This window comes from Lonchura striata, chromosome 4 (assembly GCF_050655825.1).
Source record: "Lonchura striata isolate lonStrDom1 chromosome 4, ASM5065582v1, whole genome shotgun sequence".
Classification (NCBI taxonomy): domain Eukaryota; kingdom Metazoa; phylum Chordata; class Aves; order Passeriformes; family Estrildidae; genus Lonchura; species Lonchura striata.
In genome coordinates this window covers 3,336,814-3,357,845 of record NC_140706.1, presented here as the reverse complement: position 1 = coordinate 3,357,845, position 21,032 = coordinate 3,336,814, and the positions used below count along the sequence as shown (strand labels likewise).

Sequence of the window (21,032 nt, the reverse complement as noted above, 5' to 3'; positions counted from 1 at the left end):
GAGCACAAACAATGTGGAATGAAGAGAGAAAAACAAGAAGGATGGGACTTCATAACCTAAAACTGGAATTGGACAATGAACTCCAAGATGCAAATGTATCAGAACTGATCCCAGTGAGAGACCCCGTGAGCAGTCGTGCATTTTGCGACCATTTTGGTTCATCCTGGCTGGGCTCTTGTGCTGCTCAAGATGGATCCATGGAGGAGATCCTTTTAATAAATCCCTACTTTATTCTTTAACTCCATCTAGTCTCAGTTCTAGGTCAGTCTTCACAAGGCATCAGTATCGTCAGGAAAATTCATCAGGATACACCTGATCCCATCATCCAGCTCACTTACGGAGATGCTGAACAGCGTTGGGAGTGATATTGATCCCACCGGTGACAGGTCTCCTGTTTGGGAAGAAGCTTTTTACCACCTCTCCCTGGGTGTGCCCTGTCAGCCAATTCCCCACCCACTTCACAGACCACTTTTCCAGACCAAAATGCATCCATTTCTCCAGGAGACTGTGGAAAACCATATGGAAAACCTTGGAGAAATCCAGTCAGACAATCACTCAGAGCTTCTTTTGGTGGTATCCACTCTGTGTCGCAGGTAGTTTCTCTGTACAGACCTTGGTATCAACCCCTCTGCAGTACCAGACCACAATTCCAGAGTTATTCCTTTGTTTAAAACATGACTTTCTTCTTTAGAGATCCCTCATGAAAGATGGAATATATTCCTTGCAGGGCAAGAAGGTTTTGTGCATGGGACATCCAGGTCTTTGGAAGGAGGATGCAATGGATGAAATGACATTCTGGGGATTTGCTGAGGATGATTTCAGCTGTAAGTCCCCAGGTGAAGGGTCAGTGCCCTCCCAAGAAAGGTGGTACATAAGATGATTTGGATTATTTAGCCTGGAGGAGAGAAGGCTTTGGAGTCACCTAACTGTGGCCTTCCAGCACCTGAAGGGAGAATACGAGAAAGATGGAGAGACTATTTACAAAATCATGGAGTGACAGGAAAAGGGAGATGGATTCACATTGAAAGAGAGTAGGTTTAAATTGGGTATTAAAATAAATTGTTCCCCGTGAGGGTGCTGAGACCCTGGCACAGGGTGCCCAGAGAAGCTGTGGCTGCCCCTGGATCCCTGGAAGTGTCCAAGGCCAGGCTGGACAGGGCTTGGAGCCACCTGGGACAGTGGGAGGTGTCCCTGCCATGGCAGGGGGTGGAATTTAAGTGACCTTTCAGATCCCTTCCAACCCAAACCTTCCCTGATTGTATGATTGAACCTTCTTTGATTGAACCAACCCTTGTTGGTTTTTGGTTTCTTTTTTTTACTTTTATTAAGGTTGGGATTGAAGGTACTTGAGATGACAGTTTGTGTTTAGACTTAGGTGTTTGTTTTTTCTTATCTATGTTATAGTTTCACGGCAGTGAGTTCTGTAGTCTTTTATAAACTACAGACTTATTTTATTAACTATGTTTTACAGATGTATTTTATTAACTATATTTTGTTAACTACAGATTTATTAACTAGTCTTTTATTAACTACCTTTATTAACAAGGTACAAAATGGTTGACTATTTTTTGTTATAAGGTCTTTTAAGGTTAAACTATTTAATTAATAAATGGCACAAATTATTTTTACTTTTAACTTAATAACTAATTACTTGGAGTCTGCAACGCAGACTAATTACAAAATTTTACTTAAATTTACGAAGAGGAAGGAAGAAGGTAAAGATGAATTACTTGTTTCTGCTCTAAAACTTACATTTTGTTTCATATATATATTATGAGATTTTAAAACTCTCTATCCCCCTCACCTGTCTATAATCATATCAAAAAAGCACATTCCCAGCAAATATCCAGCAAATTACAATTTTAGCTACAACTTGCTCAGGAATCAAACTAACTAAGAGCAGCTACACTGTCAAAAAAAAAAAAAAAAAAAAAAAAAAAAAAAGCCAGTTTATGATTTCAAGCCTCTGGAGCAAGAGCTGGAGAGCAGAGGAGAGCAGAGTAAATTCTTCACAGGATCTTGTCCAAAGCCTGTCTTGTGAAATTTGGGATCTCTGGCAGGGCAGGGGGTTGTGGGCTGTGTGGCAGCCCACCAGCCTGGATGTGCAGTGTGGAGCAGAAGCTCTGCATGCCATGCCCTGTGATGTGGCACCAGGACATCTGGAGGTGGTTAAGGGAGCAGAGTCTGCTGGGGCAATGCTGGGGGGCTGCAAAGCCAATTCCTTATATTCTTTTGAGGGTGGGCTCTGGAGCAAATTGTTCCCTGGACCAAATTCATCTGGAGGAGTCTGGCTGGACCACGCTAAGCAAATTAGCACTATGCACAATTCTTGAAATTACTTGTGAAGCTTCTGTCAGGGATCAGTGTAGATGAACCTGTGTGGCTTTTCACTTCACCTTCCGCTGGTGAATTTTTTCCTGTGATCAAAGTCCTGTCCCACATACAGGAGAAACTGGTGCGTGGGAAGCTTTGGCAACTTCTCAGAGAGCATCAGACCACCAGATGATCATGACACTGAGGGTGAAATCCATCAGGAATAACCTTGGATGTGTGATGTGGTTGCCCATGAGCCAGGAGGCTGAGTCCAGTCATCTGAAACCTGCTGTGATCCATCTGCCCGGTAACTGACACTCAGGATGAGCTGGATCACTCTGCTCTCACCACAAAATCTGCCCTCTAAGCCAGTGACTGTCAGAGGAGCCCCAGGTGATTCACACAAAAGCCACACTTTTCAGGAAATTTGATGCCTCAGAAACATCCTCACATCAATTTCTCACACCAGTGGTCCGAATTCCCAGGATTACTCTGAGAAGATCTCCAATATTTGAGGGGAATAAAGGGCAGTTTTGGTCAAAGTCCTACTGATGTGCAGCACCTTAGAGAAAAGTTTTGGGGCATCACTAAGTCCATACTCTTAAATGTTGTGAGACAGGTTTGGGGGCCATGAATTTGACAGTGAGTGACCAGAACAAGGCTCTGATTCATTACCCTCCTTTTCCTGACATACAAACCACACTCAGACCTCAAATTTGAGCTCCTGCTTGAGAGTGTTGGTGTTTTTTAGAGCCTTTGACTGGTTTCTCCTCCCTTTACAACCTGCCAGACAAACGTTTCCCTGATCTCCATCACACCTAAAGCTTCCCTCCCTCCCCACTAGGACACACACCAGGTTTGGCATGGCCAGGGGCTCTCCAGGAGCAACTGTCCAACCATGACTTGGGACAAAACACTGCCTAGAAGGTCAGCAGTGGCCAGGGGAGTGGTGGCTTCTCCCTGCTCCTCTTTGGGCCAGACCAGGATGCAGAAGTTTGACGTGCAGGCAGCAGAGAGACAGCAGGCAGCTCACTGGGGCTTTCACTGGGAAGCTGCTGCTTATCTGTGACATTGTTTATGGGGTTGGCTGGAGGGCTGACAGGCCTGAGGAATTCCACCCGATATCCCAATGCCATCGTCCTCCAGGGAAAATGCTTGAGTGGCTGTGAACATGCTGTCCTCCTCCCCAGGCCAAGCAGCTCTTGGATCCATCCTAGCAGGGCAGTGAACTCCCTGATCACTCCAAGACACACCAAGGAGGTGTTAACCCTCTAGGGACCCTGACATGCCTACAAATACCCAGTGGAGGTAGAGAAAGGAGGAGAAGGTCAGGAAAGAGCAGTCAGAATCTGAGTCCCACACACTGAGAGAAGTCCTTGCTGAAATCCAGCCCGTTCTGCATGGCTTGGCAGATGCATCAGGGAGGTTGTCCATCATGGGGGCCTAGGAAGGAGCTGGCAAGGAGAGATACTAGCTGGGTATTGAGCAGAAAGGGGCAGCTCATGATTAATTTGGAGTAGATTTCATTAATTTACTTTGTGAGAGTAAGAAAAAAAAAAAATAAGGAAGTGAGTGAGGGTCGATTTAGGTTGCATACAAGGAAAAGGTTTTTGAGTATGAGGGTGGCAGGCCCTGGCACAGGGTGCCCAGAGAAGCTGTGGCTGCTCCTGGATCCCTGCAAGTGTCCAAGGCCAGGCTGGATGGGGCTTGGAGCCACCTGGGACAGTGGAAGTGTGGAATGAAATGGGCTTTATGATCCCTCCCAGCCCAAATCATTCCATGATTCCTTGACTTCCTTCGGCCAGGAGGACCCACAGTGAGCAGCTGTGGTACCTCCTATGCCAGGGCTTTTTCTCTACCAGCTGCAATTCTTTTGACTTGCTGCTCTGATACCTCCCAAGGCAGTCCTCAATGCCCCCCTGAACATTTAGGGCCACATGCAGGAGAAGCTCAGGTGATGACACACCTGTCCCCACCACAGTTCTAATCCTGCATATGGATTTCTGGAGCTTCCTAGCTCAGAAACAGAGTGGTTCACTCACTGGTAATTTTTTTTTTTTTTTAAATTTTCCATGATTTTGTCCAATCAATTTTTACATCTAGCTTGAAGGGACATCCACAGCTGAGCAACCTCCTGTGAGATGAACCATGGTCTTCTTAGCTGTTCACCTGCCACCTCCAGTGGAAGGTTTCACCTTCCCTCTCCTGTGATGACACCTGTAAGGTCCAGCTCTCCAAAAGCTATTTTTTTGCTGATACAAAGCCCACACTAAGCAACAGCAACACCTTTATCAGTGTTGAACAGTCCTGCTGGTCCTTGCATTTCCAATTTGGGGCAGCACTGGGACACAACTTTGTCCCTTTTTTCCTCCCACCTGCTGCCATGTCTGCAGCATTCCTGCTCCATGGACTATTCAGGACAGGCTGCAAAGTGGGGACCTTTTACAACAAAGATGCCCTTGCCAACTCAGCCTGCTCATGAATTCTGGCTGTACACTGAGAGCCAGGGCCAGAATTTAGATTGGACTGGCTCCATTTGCATCGGTGCATTTGTCTTTTTTTTTTTTTCTTGTTTTGCTTTATTTTTTGGACCGCTGAACACTGGGACCAGCAACTCTCAGAACAATCCAAGTGATATCACCTTCCAGTGAGTCATGGGGAGGGCAGGGTGGAGAAGGGCAGGCGAGGAGAGATCATGAGATTGTGTTAGCTCAAGCAACCTTAAAAAAATGGGATCTGTGTTTAGATACTTGGAGGGCAGATTGCATCCACTGCCACCCACCACAGAGCATCACAGTTTTGGGAAGTATGCCCATGGCTCCAGAGATTTTTACCTGCCTGGTTTTCCCCAAATATGAGCATGGTGACATTAACAAGTAATTTAAAATATATATATGAGCACATACTTTATTGGCTCGACTTTTGCATCCCCAAAAAACTGAAGTTCAGTCTTCAGATCATGTTTAGTCTGTAACTTCAGTCACTTTGCAAGGTGCAAGCAGGCTTTTCCTGAGCTCACATGCAGGCTTCTTAATTTCTGAATGGTCCTGAATGTAATTATTTAGGGTGACAACAGGACATACAGCCTTTGCCCTGACCCAGCTCTGTCAGATTCAGATCTTGCAAGATGTGGGATGATCTTTTCATAAAACAGTGGAAGGAATAAAGTCCCCAAATGGATTGTTAAGACCCCAGCACTATTATTATTATTATTATTATTATTATTATTATTATTATTATTATTATAAATTCTGATGGATGTCCCTAAGGTGGGTGTCACCATCTCCTCCTCCCTCACCCCATGAGGTGCTGAGCTGGATGCCCAGGAGAGGTGCCCAGAGGGCTGATTTTGACAGCTCCTCTTTACACAAGACCAGGTTTCCTGTTGGATTGTGACACAGATCCTACAGAAATAATGTTTCCTGTTCTTTGATGTTGCCCTGTACTGGCCTTGATGCTCCTGGGGCCAGATCACCAAAAATTGCTCTTACACCGAGATAACAGACTGAGGTGCTGGTCCTTCACTCTGTGTTGCTATTCCTGATCTTTTACTGACATTTCTGGACCTTGGACACATCCTTCTGTGCTTCCTGAGCTCTTCAAGCGTCCATCACTTAGTACTGACTTTCACTTATTTATATAGAAAATGTCACAAAGCCCAGCCCAAAAACTCTCAAGGTGTTGTTGCATATTCGAGTATATGAAAGCAAGAGCTAATTTCTTCAATTTTTTTTTAAACATTACCTAAAAAAAAACCCCCAGGTCCTCATATGTGCAGCTTCCCAGTGCCCATCAGAATATTCTGATGCTCCAGCATGTGCAGAGGAGCTGTTCTGGGGATTCCCTGCCCAGTTCTGTTCATCCCGTCGAGAGAAAATGAGGAAACTGTGGATGCACTCAGGACACGTCCCTTCCAAGGGGCATGCTTATTTGCATGGTAATGAGGATGCTAATGGGCTCCTTGTCTTCATATGCACACAAGGTTCTCGCTGGGTGAAAACCAGCCAGAGTTGAAATTCAGAGAATTCATAGCTTCTTTTCCTTTTCAATTTGCGTTTTCTATCTGGATGCAAAAGACAAAGCACGTACTACAGAAACTGCATTGTGCCTTGAACTGCTAAACATCAGATAGAAATTATTATTTTAGCAACCATCAGGCTGCTTAGGCAAGCACCAATCTCTTAAGTAGCCTGGCTCAAACAGTAATTACCAATTGAATTTAAAAAGAGACCCTTCTTTTATTTGCTTTGTTACCATAGTTTTTTGTTTTCTTTTCCTCTCTCTCAAAGCTAAAAAAAAGCTCCACGGAGCTGCAACTCCTCTGAGAACCCAGAGCAGGCCGCAAACAGGTTCACAGCAACACTGTGAAGAGTTTGTGGTAATTAACCCTTTCTCTGAGGGGAAACTGAGGCGGGAAGGATCTCCCTGACAAGGGATTAAGCAGGATTGCATGTTCAGTGAAGTCCTTCATCTTCCTAGGTCCCATTTCCTGACACATCCATGGTTCCTGTAGGTCCGGGGGGTGAGCTGGGGGCACTGTGAAAAAGGGGGATGCTCAAAGCCATGGTGGGATGAAGACTGGAGATGTTGTATGGAAGGCAAAGGGGGATGGCTCCAGCACTACTAGGGTCTTCAAAGCTCCTGGCTGTCACTCAGGGAGGTGTTTCTGATGAGGTTAAAATCAAAACTGATTCCAGCAACCCAGAGCCAACCTGGAGATCTCAGCACTGTCCCCAAGAGGATAAACTCCTTTGATCTAAAACAACCAAGGTGGGGTCGTTGCCTCGACAGAAGTGACCCCTGTGTTAAGGGAGCTGACAGGGAAGATGGTGAGAGACTATTTATGGAGTGACAGGATGAGTGGGAATGGCTTCAAACTGCCAGAGGACAGGGTTAGATGGGATAGTGGGCAGGAATTGTTCCCTGTGAGGGTGCCCAGAGAAGCTGTGGCTTCCCCTGGATCCCTGGAAGTGTCCAAGACCAGGTTGGACAGGGCTTGGAGCAACCTGGGACAGTGGGAGGTGTCCCTGCCCATGGCAGGGGGGTTGGGAGGAGATGATCTTTCACATCCCTTCCAACCCAAATCATTCCTTAATCATTGCTCCATTCAAAGCCACTGGCTGCACCACCAGCAGCTGCTCATCCAGCTGCAAACTTTCATTTCCAGGAAGGCTCTGAGGCTTCCCAGCACAGAGATGTCAGTCCTGCTCACTGTCCTTGTTCCTGACAGCCAGCCTGAGCTCCTGCCTGCCTTGGGTGGGCCCTTCAGCAGATATTTAATCTGCTTTGCCTGCCCAACCACCATAAAATGCTGGGATGTGTCTGTCTTCTCCCACATACCCGTGATGGAGCTGCCCACGTACCTAATGTTGAGTCTGGCTGGAATTTCTCCACTTTTTAGGGATGGGTGTACAAAAGCTTTGCTGAAACCAGTTCTCTGAGTTCCCTGGAGGATGTTTTTTCTCCAGCAAATAGCCCAGGGAGCTTTTATGTAGTATCAGTCATTAATTTCTGGCTCCTGGCACCTGTTTTACTGTTTTGACGCCAGGCTTAGAAAAATAATAATGATATCAGGAGTTAATGTTATTTACTAAAACACAAATTAATGCTCAGTCACATGGTGCCATGATTTGTCATCTGGAGCTAAAATTAAAAGAAATTAAGGCTGAGTCAGAAAGTTATTTCGGATCCAAGTGGGGAATGCTGTTCTGAAGCCATGTGGGAGCAACACTGACATCTTCTGGCTCAGTAAAAATGTGTGTCCAGCTTTTTCACTGACAAAAACACCAGGAAAAACCTAAGGAGGGACGGGGTGGACGAAAGTGTTTTAAAATATCAAGGACAAGCTTTGGGGCAGTGGATGTTTTCTGAGCCCACTTTAACAGCCCCCCTTAGCTTCACCACAGAATCTGAACAGAGGATATGTGGCACTGAAGACCCAAAATACACGAGAGGAGGAGGTGAAGGGGTGCTGCTCTTCTCTCAGTGCAGGTGACAGGACTGTGGCCATACTTTTATGCTGAAGTCTGTAAGTCTGGAGGCAGTAAATTACCTGAAAGTCACATTCCACTAGGCCAGGTTTCCCTAAACCCCATCCAACCTGGCCTTGGACAGTTCCAAAGGTGAGGAGACACAATTTCTCTGAGAAACATGTTCCAGGCTCTCACCACCACCACACCATCAGCCTTTTCGACACATCTCACCTCTTCCAGACTGCACTGACCGCCACCCTTATCACCTTACTCTGCCACATCCTTCCACTTCCTCTAACCATATCCCTCTCAATCTCTCCCAAGGTTCTTTCTTCCCTTCCCTGAAGCCCTCGGAAATCGTCTTCAAGATCATCTTCTGGCTGGGATACTTCAACAGCTGCGTGAACCCCATCATCTACCCGTGCTCCAGCAAGGAGTTCAAGCGCGCGTTCATCCGCCTGCTCAAGTGCCAGTGCCACCGGCGCCGACGGCCCATCTGGAGGGTCTACGACCACCACTGGAGAGGGGCCTCCATCAACAGCTCCGTGCAGGACTCAGAGACAGACCTAAGGCCCAGGATTAACACCCTGAACAGCTCCTTCATATTTAACTCCTCCTTCCAGGAGAGAGCCAGTAAGAGGCGAACGCTCAGCTTCAAGGGCTGGAAAATGCTCACCCCTTTCCAGAAACCAGCATCCACCCAGCTGAAGGAGAAGATGAACAGCCTTTCTAACAAAATCCGGGGTGGCTCCAGTAAAGGGGGGGCCACAGCCACCTACAAGACAGAGGTGGAGTCTGTCTCCATTGGGATCCCTCATGATTTCACGGAAACCATCGACTTCCAAACCCATGACTTAACAGACTGCTGTGGGCTGAGAGAAACAGATATTTGAAGCCTCTGGGGCAGTGTCGATGGTTTCTTTAGAGGTATCCAGAAGAAACATGGAGGGATACCACCTGTGGGTCTGTCAGGCAGGCTGGAAGCAGCAGTCAGGTATTAAATGCAGTTGCCCAAAGGTTGTCCAAGCATCCCCCGCGCAGAGCTCAGCCCCTTCTGTGGGATTGTGGGTTCCTCCAATTAGAGCCAATGGCATATCCCATTCTAACAAGCCACAGCAGGAGGAGAAGGTGTGGATATGACCTTAGGGCAAGAGCTGTCTCCTCTGGTGGATGGTTGGCTTTGGCTTTGGAAGAAGCTGTGCAATTAAGGGAAACCAGGATGTCTCCTTTGCCTTAAAAACACCACAGTGAAATCTAATGGAAAGATTGAACCCCAAAAGTTGCCGACCCTGCCTTAGTACATGTGGTCATGTTTCCATCCAGAGGCAGCACCCAGAAAGGACACTGCCAAGCAGTGGCTGGCAGCTGATCCTTTATGTGGGTGGATTGGGAGCTTGGAGGTCCTGAACAGGACATCCAGACGAGGCCTTGGCTTTGGAGGGAGAGCAGACTGGGGAATTCCCAAGCAAGGTGGAGGGATCCCAGCTCTCAGTCATCATCTCAGCAGTGGCCACAGCTTTGGCCCTTCCACATCACCTGGTTTTAGGCCAGAGGAGTATTCCAGATGTGTGCGCTGTTGCCAGGGGGTGTGCAGGTCTCTCTCCTCTAATTCCATCCTGTGAAGCATTTTGCATTTCACTTTCCAGTGAAACACTTGCAACCCACCTTGCTTGAGTGAGCATCCATCTGTGGCACACAGAGAAACCAGCCCCTTTTGGTGTCAGTCATCCCCAAACCTTCCTGTCCCCTTCTTTGCTCTCGTTTTTCTCAAAAAAAACCACAAAAAATGCATCCCAGGGGCTTCACTCAGGACAACAGGAAATGGCCTCAAGTTGTGCCAGGGAAGATTTAGGCTGGATATTAGGAAGAATTTCTTCATTCAAAGGGTGGTCAGGCACTGGACCAGACTTCCCAGGGCAGTGGTGGAGTCACCATCCCTGGGAGTGTTCAAAAGACGTGCGAATGTGGCCCTGGAGGAGATGGTTTGATGGTGGTGCTGGGTTGATGGTTGAATTCCATGATCCGAGAGGACTTTCCCAAACATAATGATCTGTGATTCTGTAATGTGGGTCCTCAGCCAGCCTGTGTTTGGCTCAGGAAAGGTGGGATGGTTGAGTTGGGAAGTTTGCATTTCTACTGCCCATAGAGTCCAAGCTGAGGTGGAGCTGAGGTGCAGTTGGAGCTCCTTAAACTAGAGGGATCTTCTCTCCAGTCAGGGTCACACTCAGGATCCTTCTCCCAAGGGACTTCCCACATGCTTGATGCATCAAACGTTTGGTGGCTGCCAACGATTGCCTTGGTTGTGTCACAAGGAATGACAATTAGAGTGGGATTTTTTCCTGCTCACAGTCCCAGAGTGTGAGCACCCCTCGGGAGGGCACCATGGCCTCCTCCAGGAAACTCAAGGAGCTGAAGCCACAGCAAGCCCACCTTGACCAGGCAGCTCAGGAAATGGTCACCCAAACTCTACTTAGCTATGGATTGCAGGCACTGGATTCAAAATTCAGAGTGGTTTAATCAAATTTCAGATAATGAGCCCCAAGCAGCGATCAGGTTAAGCCACAAGCAGGAGACACGTAGGTGAAGGAGGTAGAGGACAGATTTGAGATGAAGTGCCTCAAGCCAGGGAACTAAAGAACAGGAATGGGAAGTCCTGAGGGGTGGAAACATGGCACTGAACGTGTCCTGGGTGGAAACACTCCACATCAGCACTGCCCCTCAAACCCATGAGGAACCTTTCATGGAAGTGCCTGCAGCACATCCAGCTTGTCCCACTAATGGTGGCTGCCAAAGGAAGATTAAAGGCTGCCAGGCACAGCAAGGAGAATGTCATCTTTCTTTCTGATCTTCTGATCTGCTTTAAAGGAAAACAGAACAGGAGGGAAGTTGGATTTTTTTTTTTTTTTTAACTCTTTTGTGCTGTGCATATTGAGACAAGATACCTGGAGTTGGCTCTGTCTCAACACCCTTTACTTGATGCAGGACAAACTGGAGCAATTATTGCACAAATACCAGCAGATTTTGTCCAGGTATTTTCCTCCCAGCAGCAAATCCCAGCCCTTACACTGAACCCAGACTCACAGCCACAGCTCTGCAAAACCAGCCTGAGGTTGCCATCTCTGCCCTACCAAAGCAGGAGACTTCACCCCATGGGAAGTTCTGTGGGAAAATACTTTTTTTTCCCCTTTTTATTTGGCTTTGAAGGGAAATGAGACCTTACAGTGATGATGGGGTGGAACAAAAAGTCACTTTTTAGTGTGAGGACTGCAGCTGCCACTGGTTTCCTGGGTGTTTTTGGGATCCTGATGGGAGGCACTGGGGGTGTGGCAGAGAAAGGACCAGGGAGAGGACATCCATGACCAGACAGACAGACATACACACTTCACTGTGTTTATATAAATGTGTCATTCCCAAAATACCAGGCATTCTCCTACAAATGGGCAAACATCCCTCTATAAATGAACATTTAGCAAATGCTGGCAAGCAGTGCATTCCCATAAATGAGCTGCTATTACTCTTCTCCCTGATCTTTTCAATATATTTTTTCTTTTTTCAAATCCTGAAATATTTATATTTACAGCCTCCAGCCCCTTGAAAGCTTTTTGAGAAGGAAAAAAAAAATATTAGTCTGGAGGTTTGCTGCCTCTCCATCCCAAGTCTTTACAGACCTACAAGGGAGAAAATAAAATCTGTTTAAGTACACACATCTCACACACATATAAATGCCCAAATTCTGGCTCAGTTACTCACTGTATTTGATCTGGCCCCAAGAGATGCCCTGGAAGGTGCTGTAGGAAAGCCTTGAGCTCTGCTGTGCTGCATTCAGGCAAAATACTTGGTTTTTGCCCCCCTTTCATTTGGCATCTTGCATCAGAAGCAGTGCCAGGACTGGACTCTGAGGCTGCTCATGCAGAGCTTCATTTAGAGGAGACAGGGCTGTCTTTGCTGGCAGGGAGGAAGGAAAATCTTGTATGAAATATGACCTGAGTGTCTGGAATTGAGCATTTCTCCTTGAATCCCTTCATTTCCAAGCTCTCCCAAGTTTGGAAAAACGGGCTCAGACTTTCAGGAGGTAAATTCAGTCCAATCCCACAGATTCCCCTGGATCCACAAGGGTGGGACCAGCTGAGGGAATGGCTCTGTTCCAGCAAATTTTCCAGGCAGGCCATTCCCCAAAGCACCTGCACCTCAGTTATCCATCAGATCCCACCTCATTGCACTGGCGCCGTGTCACAATTGCATTCTCAGACCTTGCTGCTTCAAGGAATCAAGGGTTGGGGGTGGAAAATGAGATTTTGTGTCACTGGACTCTCCCAAGTCCATGAGGGATGGAAGGTCCCTGTCAGCCTGAGCTGGGCTGCAGCTGGGTTGCATTACTATTGTTTACAGCGTGTATATAAGTGTACATTTTCTTTAGCAGAACGTTGGAATTTTTTATGTATAGATTTTTATTTTTCATCCCCAGATGTATTTATTAGCTGGAGTATTTCTGTTTTGTGTTTCAGGTTCTGCCAGATTGATGTAAGCTCTATGAAACAGAATGCACATATTTTTGTTTGTTTGTACCAAATACATGCACAAACCTGTCTAAAACGTTGCTGTAAATTATTGCTGTGTCTGATTTTTAAAACACGGGTTATAGGGGATGAAGAAGGGAGGAAGAAAAATCTGAAAATTACCCACTCTTGCTTATTTCTCTAAGACATTTTTTTTGCAATTTCACAAGGATAATCTTTCCCACTTGGAAGAATTAACGATAAAAGCAAGTCAGGAGAGGACACTCTCAGTTTCTTGACGCACAGGCAGGAAGGGATTGCACCAGCCACGTCTAGAGAGCAGGTTTAGATTAGATATTAGGAAAAATTCTTTCCAGACCTTCTGGTGAGGCCCTGGCACAGGGTACCCAGAGAAGCTGTGGCTGCTCCTGGGTCCCTGGAAGTGCCCAAGGCCAGGTTGGACATTGGGGCTTGGAGCAACCTGGGACAGTGGAAGATGTCCCTGCACATGGAAAGGGGTGGAATGAGATGAGCTTTAAGGTGCCCTTCCCACTCATACCATTCTGGGATCTTATTTATATGTAGCACATCTGGAAAGGGAAAGGCAAAAGGGAAAATTAAAAGAAGATCTAGCATGTGAGATAGAGTAAAAATTTAACAGGGTAGAAATCTATTTGAGTTTAAGTGAAATGTACCGCTTTAAGCTTGCTAATGTGAGTAAAATATACTATTTAGTCTAATAACTGCAGCACTAACAAAGTTCTCCTAGCTAAGGAGGAAAAAATGCAAATTTCCACACTAAAAAGACAAGAGATTAAAAAAAACTCCTCAAACCTTGAAACAGACAGTATGAGTCCCCACATACATCCAGCGCTGTAATAAACATACCGTTCCCTACAAATCTTTATTAGAATTGTAAAGTTTTAATTTTTCATCTGCGTTTCACATGGAAAACAGTGGATCAATATTTGATAACAGTCCGAGGTGAAAATTATTTGGGGGAATTTGGGGGAAGAAATGGAGAATGGAAGAGATTGAAAATGACCTTGAAAATATCTTTGCACCTCTGAATATGCGAAATTTTACTCCTTTTTGCTTTTGTGATTATTCAGTTCAAAAAGTGTAGAATGGACTTAGAATGGACCAAAGTTACAGGGTCGTTTCCATCCAAGGAACATTTAAATCAAATGACACTCTGATGACTGAGAATCCAGGTCTGTAAAACCTGGGGTGAAGACAAGCAGTGAATGAGTGTTCACTGCCTCTCATGTACAAGACCTAAGTGACATCAAACCCAATTATCAAAATGAACCCAGCGAGGTAATTCTTCACACGGCTCATTTTTGAATGGTGGAACTCATCACCAGGAGATATTCCATCTGTCTGTAGGGGTTAGAAGAGCAATTAGGTGCCTTGGTGACAGATAAACCCATCAAGGGCAGTTGGAAATGTTTATATAATCTCTGAGATGAGAAATCCCCAAGGCAGCAATTGCTGTCAGCTGGGAGGATATTTCAAGGGATATTTCACTGCTGGCTTTTCTTTCCCTCTGCTCCTGCTGAATTTCCTGTGGTCGGAGAGGGGATGACCCAGGCTCTGGGAAGGTCCAGCCCTGTCTTTGTCCCTTCCCTTTGCACACTGGCAGCCCATCCATGCCAAAATTCCACCTTGCATTTCCCTGCCCATAGGCAAAAATAAGGGAATAAAAAAAATGGAAAACCTAAGTTTAGCCCCAAATGTACATCACGTCATCAAGGTCAAAAGATTTTGCCATCTCTGTGTGCCAGTTCCTGCTGGGAAATTTCTTTTGCCACTCAGAAATTGAAAACCATCCCCTCAACAAACAGACTTTTACACTCTTTTTGCAGGACAGGGATTGTAGTTGGGACTGGGAGCAGCCCCAGAGGTGTCCCAAGAAGCTTCAGCTTCTGGATGAAGGTTTCCAATTTTTTTTCCACTTTTACACCTCCAAGGGTCCCTCCCTGAAGACTCACAACACACAGAGTGACAATAAGGTCACTGACAAGTAGGTTTGGGTGGGGTTTTTTGGCACCTTCTGTGGGATTCAGCTCATGGATAAAAACCTTTCCATTCCAATGAGGTGTCTGTGAATGAGACACGTTTAAATTTCATCAGAGAAAAAAAAATTAATTCTGGATTGAATATGGGCATTCCATGCCATTTGAGCCATTTTAGGGTATCCAAGAGATCTGCACACATGAGGAAACAGGACAGAAAACCTGGCTCAGGATCATGGCAGAGAAACTCAAAGTCTGAGCCTTCCTTTTCTCTTGGGAAAAGAGGACACAGGATATTTACTGTGGTTGAACTCATCACCAAAAGTCAGGTCAGGATGGACCACACCACCCAGCCCCTGTGACATCCTGGGACACAGAGTCCTGGAAGGACAACTCAGAGAGTGCAAATGACACTGAGCTCCCAGGAGGCCATTAAAAATAAAAGTTTATAGCAAAAATGTTCAGTTCTATTGAGTTCAATAAACCAAACTTGCCCAGATTTAAAGATTTCCTGCATGCAATGCTGGTGGATGAAAGATGTCTCGGGGTTTGAGGGAAGGGTGCAGGCATCAAAAATAGGTTTTATGCACTTTCTGAGAACATTATTATTTATTGTGCCGAGATCTCCAATTTATCTTTTTATAATACAGCCTTGAGCAGGAGGTTGCTGGACTTTCTTCACTTCTCTCCTTTGCCTTCAAAAAGACTGAGGCAAGGAGGGACTCAGCCCATGGCTAAAAATCTCACTGAAATAAAGCATTTGGGATTTTCACAAAAAGTCAAGGCCTGAGCCAGCTCCTGTGTTGAAAATTTACTCTTCTTTCCTCCATAGTTGCTGCTTTCTGGACGAAAAAAAATTAAAATAATAATTTTTAAAAATATATCCCCAAGGGCTATAGATGATTGATGAATCTCACTGAAATGTGGCCATAATTAAGTGGCAGCAGCACTGCTGAGAGGCACAGCACTGCCTCTTCCAACCCCTCTGCTCTCCCCTGGCAGATCCATGGTTTCTTTAAGACCTGGCAGAACAAGGGGTGGATCAGGAATTTGAGTTCAGCTGTGGCAGGAGAGTGGTTTTGGAAAGAGAAAATCCCAAATCTTAGCCCCATTCGTGGCCAGGAGGCTTCAACTGGAATTATTAGGAGAGGAACACCATGGTCTTTCTCCTTGTCAACAGAGATTTCCCATTCCCAAAGTTTGCAGGAGGTGTTTGAAATTCACAAAACTAAAACACAAGAAAAGACCCCCCCAAAAAAAAACCCAAACCCATCATATGCCAGCAGGAACAAAAAGCCAAACTTCACTCAGGTATCCCAAAAGCTCTTCCTCATTTGCAAGTTGGAAACTGGAATTTCTCCACACATCCTTGGGAAAAGGGAACGCCCTTGTGTAGCCCTGTTTTTCTCACAGCAAGGTGGTTTTATGGGTTTAAAATATTTGATGCCTTGACAGCACAGCTGTTAATATGTGAGTAAATTGGTTTATGCCTGTTTATTACTGCAGCCCTCAGCAGGTGATTCACGGGGTAAATCCATCCAATTTCACTTGGATTGCTGTGGGGCTCTCATTTCTCAGCTGTTTCAGAGTTTCACATTTAAATGCTGTTTTTAAATCTTTAGGGGGCAGGGGCGGGGGGGTTGACAGGGTGTAAATGTGGTTTTATCCAGGTTTGTATTCATATATTTGTATTAATAGATATGTCTATTCAGATCTGCACATAAGCACAGATAAACGTGCAGAATATACCCTTCCAACACTCTCTCTGTGCTTTCTTTTCCAAAGCACTCATGGGCCTGTGTCCCATGTCCTCCTCAGACTCCCCAAAATCCCACGTGCTGCTGAATCACCGCCCTAAGTGATGCAGAAATCAATAATGAGTGTTCTGATATTCCACTACTGACACCACTTGCCCAGCTAGGAGGTGGATTCTCCACCACTGGAGTCCAGGCAAATATTGATCACGGGTGGCATTTCTGATAGGAGGGAGTTTGAGCTGCACAATTCCATGTTCTGTACTGTTCCATGTGTTTGCCCTCACCTTTTTCTTTTTAAGGAGCTTGTTAAAAAGAGGGAGAGCAACTTTTTAGATGTGTGGATGTATTGATAGGATATGCAGAAATGGCATTAAGCTGAAAAAGGGCAGGTTTAGATTTAATATTAGGAAGGAATTGTTCCCTGTGAGGGTGCTGAGGCCCTGGCACAGGGTGCCCAGAGAAGCTGTGGCTGCCCCTGGATCCCTGGAAGTGCCCAAGCCCAAGTTGGTCATGACTTTATTCTTCACAACACACTCCCAAGAAATTTGAAACTGTTTTTTTTTTTTCAATTTTTGTGCCTTGGCCATCTATTTTTGGTTGCACAACAGGTATTTATCCCACCTCCAGCTTTTCAAACTGAGCAAAGATGAATAATTGTGCCAACAATTTGCCTGTGAAAAGGAATAAACACACCCCTGCTGATTAATGTACCAGGAGACGTGATTTAACTTTGGTTCCCAGTCTCCACTTTGTCCAATCAGCCCCTAAATTATCATCTTTGCTCTGGCAAAGTGCAGTTCCTGAGAGTCTCACAGGCTCCTACTGATCCCAGCCTCTTGGGAAGCAGGATTCTGTCATTCAGCAGGCAAAGGAATAGAAAATCCAGTGGCAGGAAGATGAAAATTTTAAAAATTAAAATTAAATTAAAATTAAAAGCTAAACGAGCACAGGGAGTTATTAACAAACAGAGCAAATCTTCTCAAAAATGTGAGGGCAGGGGGGTCGAAATGCAAAACTTGGGAGAAAAGAGAATTATTTTGCAATGCATGGTCTGGTTGAGGGAAAAGTAATGGGTTTAATGTAAAAATTTGTTCTCTTGCCCTGTTTATACAGGAGGTCAGGCTCAAATAACAAAATATGCTGTCTGCCCTTAAAAATAAAAGTTTTTCTGCCTGACTTGGCAAGTCCTGCTGAGCTTAAAGTATTATCTAGAGATTGCACCTGTTTTGCAAATGAGAAAATGATGTGCTGAGGCATCTGCCACTGGCCCAAACGAACCTGAAGAGAAAGGTAAGGATTCCTCTCCTCTCCTCTCCTCTCCTCTCCTCTCCTCTCCTCTCCTCTCCTCTCCTCTCCTCTCCTCTCCTCTCCTCTCCTCTCCTCTCCTCTCCTCTCCTCTCCTCTCCTCTCCTCTCCTCTCCTCTCCTCTCCTCTCCTCTCCTCTCCTCTCCTCTCCTCTCCTCTCCTCTCCTCTCCTCTCCTCCTCTCCTCTCCTCTCCTCTCCTCCCCTTTTCCACCAATTTACTTAATTTTTACATAATTTTTAGCACCCATTCCCTTTGCATTACATTTTTCTACCAAGGGCCCCCTCAGCTATTTTTGCTGCTGTGTATTGGCCACATCAGTTAATTTTTTTTTTTTTTACCCTTTTCACTTAGGTATTTATTTTGGAGGGATTTATTAGCAGAGAGAAGAACCTGACTGACAGCCTGAGAGGTCTCTCTCACTCCAACCTCTCTTTAAACCAAGGAATTGGATTTTGACACTCAGGACATGCAAAAAATGGGTCACCAATGGGCCTCAAATCACTGGATATTTGTAATTTCTTTTTCATCCCACATCTACTTTCAGGATCAAAGCTATCCTGTGGCAACAACTGCTTCCTATCTGCTGTCTGTGGATGTTTATTAATTAATTCACAAATTATAAACCATCGTGTCCAGCCTCACCATCCCTTTTCCAATGAAGGAATCCTGTCCCAGAATCCCAAAATTATTTGTGTTGGGAGGGACCTTAAAAATCATTGAATTCCACCCCTCTGCCATGGACAGGGACATCTTTCCCTGTCCCAGGTTGCTCCAAGCCCTGTCCAGCCTGGCCTGGAACACTTCCAGGGATGCAGATCCCAGCCTATCTGAACAGGAGATTTTTCCAGACCTCTCGATTCCCTCCTTCCCTTGACCTTTTCTAGGTCTGTTCCCTCCTTTTTAGGAATAAGTGGCCAAAGATAACCTGACTATTTCAGCAGCAGCTCCTCCAGGGATGTTATTACATTCGTAACATCATCATGCACATGGAACAATGATATTTTTCTTTATTCACAACTCCTTTCCAAGCAATCCCTATGATTTTTTTTGGCTTTCCTGACCACAGAGATGAGGTTCCCATTCCAGCAGCCCTTCCCTGGGTGCTGCTGCCTTCTCCTGAGTGCACGACCACCTCAGCATTGAATTCACCACCTGCTGATCCAATGAGGAGACATCTCTCACACAAATATTCACAATTAGCATTAGCTTTATCTGCCCTGAATAACCAAGGATTGTCACCAAACTTCATTATTCACGCTTTTCCCCAGGTCTTTATGGAATACAGCAACAATTGTGAGACCTAATAAACTTTGTCCAGCGTCAGAAATTACTTTAATAATACTTTTTTTCTTCTTCTCTGTTTATTCCACCTGTTATTGAATCTTTATTCCACCTTTTACTTTATCCCGTGATAGCTTAGAGGGAGGGGAACTTTTTTAGGATAAACTGCTGAATGTAGAAACAAGGGTGTAAATACAAATAAACCTTTATAAAGGAAGTCAATATTGATTATATGGGAAAGAAAAGTGGAAGAGGAATAGGTAATAGAGAGGAAATAATATCACAAGAGAGGTTTTTCAAAGGCCATCAGCAGATGGCTACTGAGTACAGTAAATCTCACATTCCATCTTCTCAAAATCAAATACTTTTTTCCATGGGTGCAATGGGTAGTTTAATAGCAAAATCCAATGTGACAGGCAAAGGCAAAGTAAAAGAATTTGTTTGTTTATTTATTTTAAGCAAGAAAATGTTTGTGTCAATGTATTTCTGAAAATATCACTAGCAACATGGGAAAAAAAAGTTATGGGCAGACAGAATGAACAGACATGAACAGAACAGAATGATAGACATGAACATACACAACTCAAAATTAGTTTATATCTTTTAATAATTTAAGTAAATAGGAAAAAACCCAACCAAAATCCATAATTGAATTGGGTTAGAAATATTTAACACAGCTTAAAAATATTCCAAATCCCAGGTTTCTAGAAGAGATAATATCTAATGGAGGGATAAAGTATCAAAATAACTGAAAAAGGATTATGAAATATCTTCAAATGAAATTGGAATCTCTTGGCCGAGTGCAGAACAAAAGGAGGAAAAGGCTCCCAGCTCTGGAGCTCATTCTGAGACAGGTTGAAAGAGGATCTGGGTGAGCCTCTTACTTTGAGAGTCTCAGATCAAACAGAGCAGCCAGAATATCAGCGTGAGCTGAAAAGAAAAGGGGACAAAAAATGAAAGAGAAATAAAAAGGACCTTAGCGATTGCATAGGCCATAAATAATTAATCAATGAAAAAACAAAGTTAAAGCAGTATTATGCTTCCCTATCCAGGGCTTCCATCCTGGAGATCAGCAGATCCAGGAGAAATCCAGGAGATTTCTTAGGAATAAAGACATTTTTGGATAAGGATTTCCTGGAAGGCCAGGCTGCCCTGCAAGGCGACCTGGACAAGGGAGACCAGAGGCCACAGTGGTGGTCAGGAGTTTGGAGATGCTGAGGGAGCTGGGTTCATCCACCCCACAGAAAAGAAGGTTTTAGGTGGATATCTGCTGCACTGCTACAGTGGGGGTGCAGAGAATACAGAGCCTGAGGCACTCAGAGGTGATGGGATCAACATCCAACAAGGGGAATTCCAAATAAACAAATAAAATGTATGTCCTGTGAGTCCAGTGCAGCCCTGGGCCAGGGATCCAGAAGGGCTGTGCAGCTACACCTTGGAGATACCTGAAACTACCCAGAACAAGACCCTGGGCAACTTGATATTGGCCCAGAGTTGAGCAAAGGACTGAATTAGACACCTCCAATGTCATGAATTCCTCAGTGCTACGATCCTTTGGAAAATAGATCCCATCTGTGTGAGGCCTCCAGCTTTAGGAGATGGGTTTTTCTGTAGGCCACCACTTGTCTGGAATGAAACTTCTCTGAGGCTACGGTGTGAAATACCATCCCTCCTTCCATGAGGTGCAGAGGGAAGAGCTTTACATTTTCTCCTGGAGAGAAAAAAACAGATTAGAGGCTCTGAAGAGCCTCAGAAGCAGCAGCTCTTATCAGGCCTCGGAGCAGCTGTTCGTACACTCCTCCAACAGCCAGACTTGGCTGGGCACAATTTTAAAGATACTTCATTGAGAAACACTGGCTGCCATCCAGGATATTAAAAAGATAACAAA

The 21,032-nt window shown here is 45.1% G+C and overlaps 2 protein-coding genes across 6 annotated transcripts in view; one reads left to right on the top strand and one right to left on the bottom strand.

The window, feature by feature from the left end:
* The window catches only part of ADRA1D (adrenoceptor alpha 1D), a 41,905-nt gene extending 29,027 nt beyond the window's left edge, over window positions 1-12,878 (top strand). The window contains exon 2 of the mRNA XM_021535756.4: window positions 8,610-12,878. Within this exon, the coding sequence (XP_021391431.1) occupies window positions 8,610-9,178 (569 nt within the window). The 3' untranslated portion in view covers window positions 9,179-12,878. The remainder of the gene's footprint in view (window positions 1-8,609) is intronic.
* The window catches only part of SMOX (spermine oxidase), a 133,675-nt gene that overhangs the window by 47,843 nt on the left and 64,800 nt on the right, over window positions 1-21,032 (bottom strand). The window lies entirely within an intron of this gene.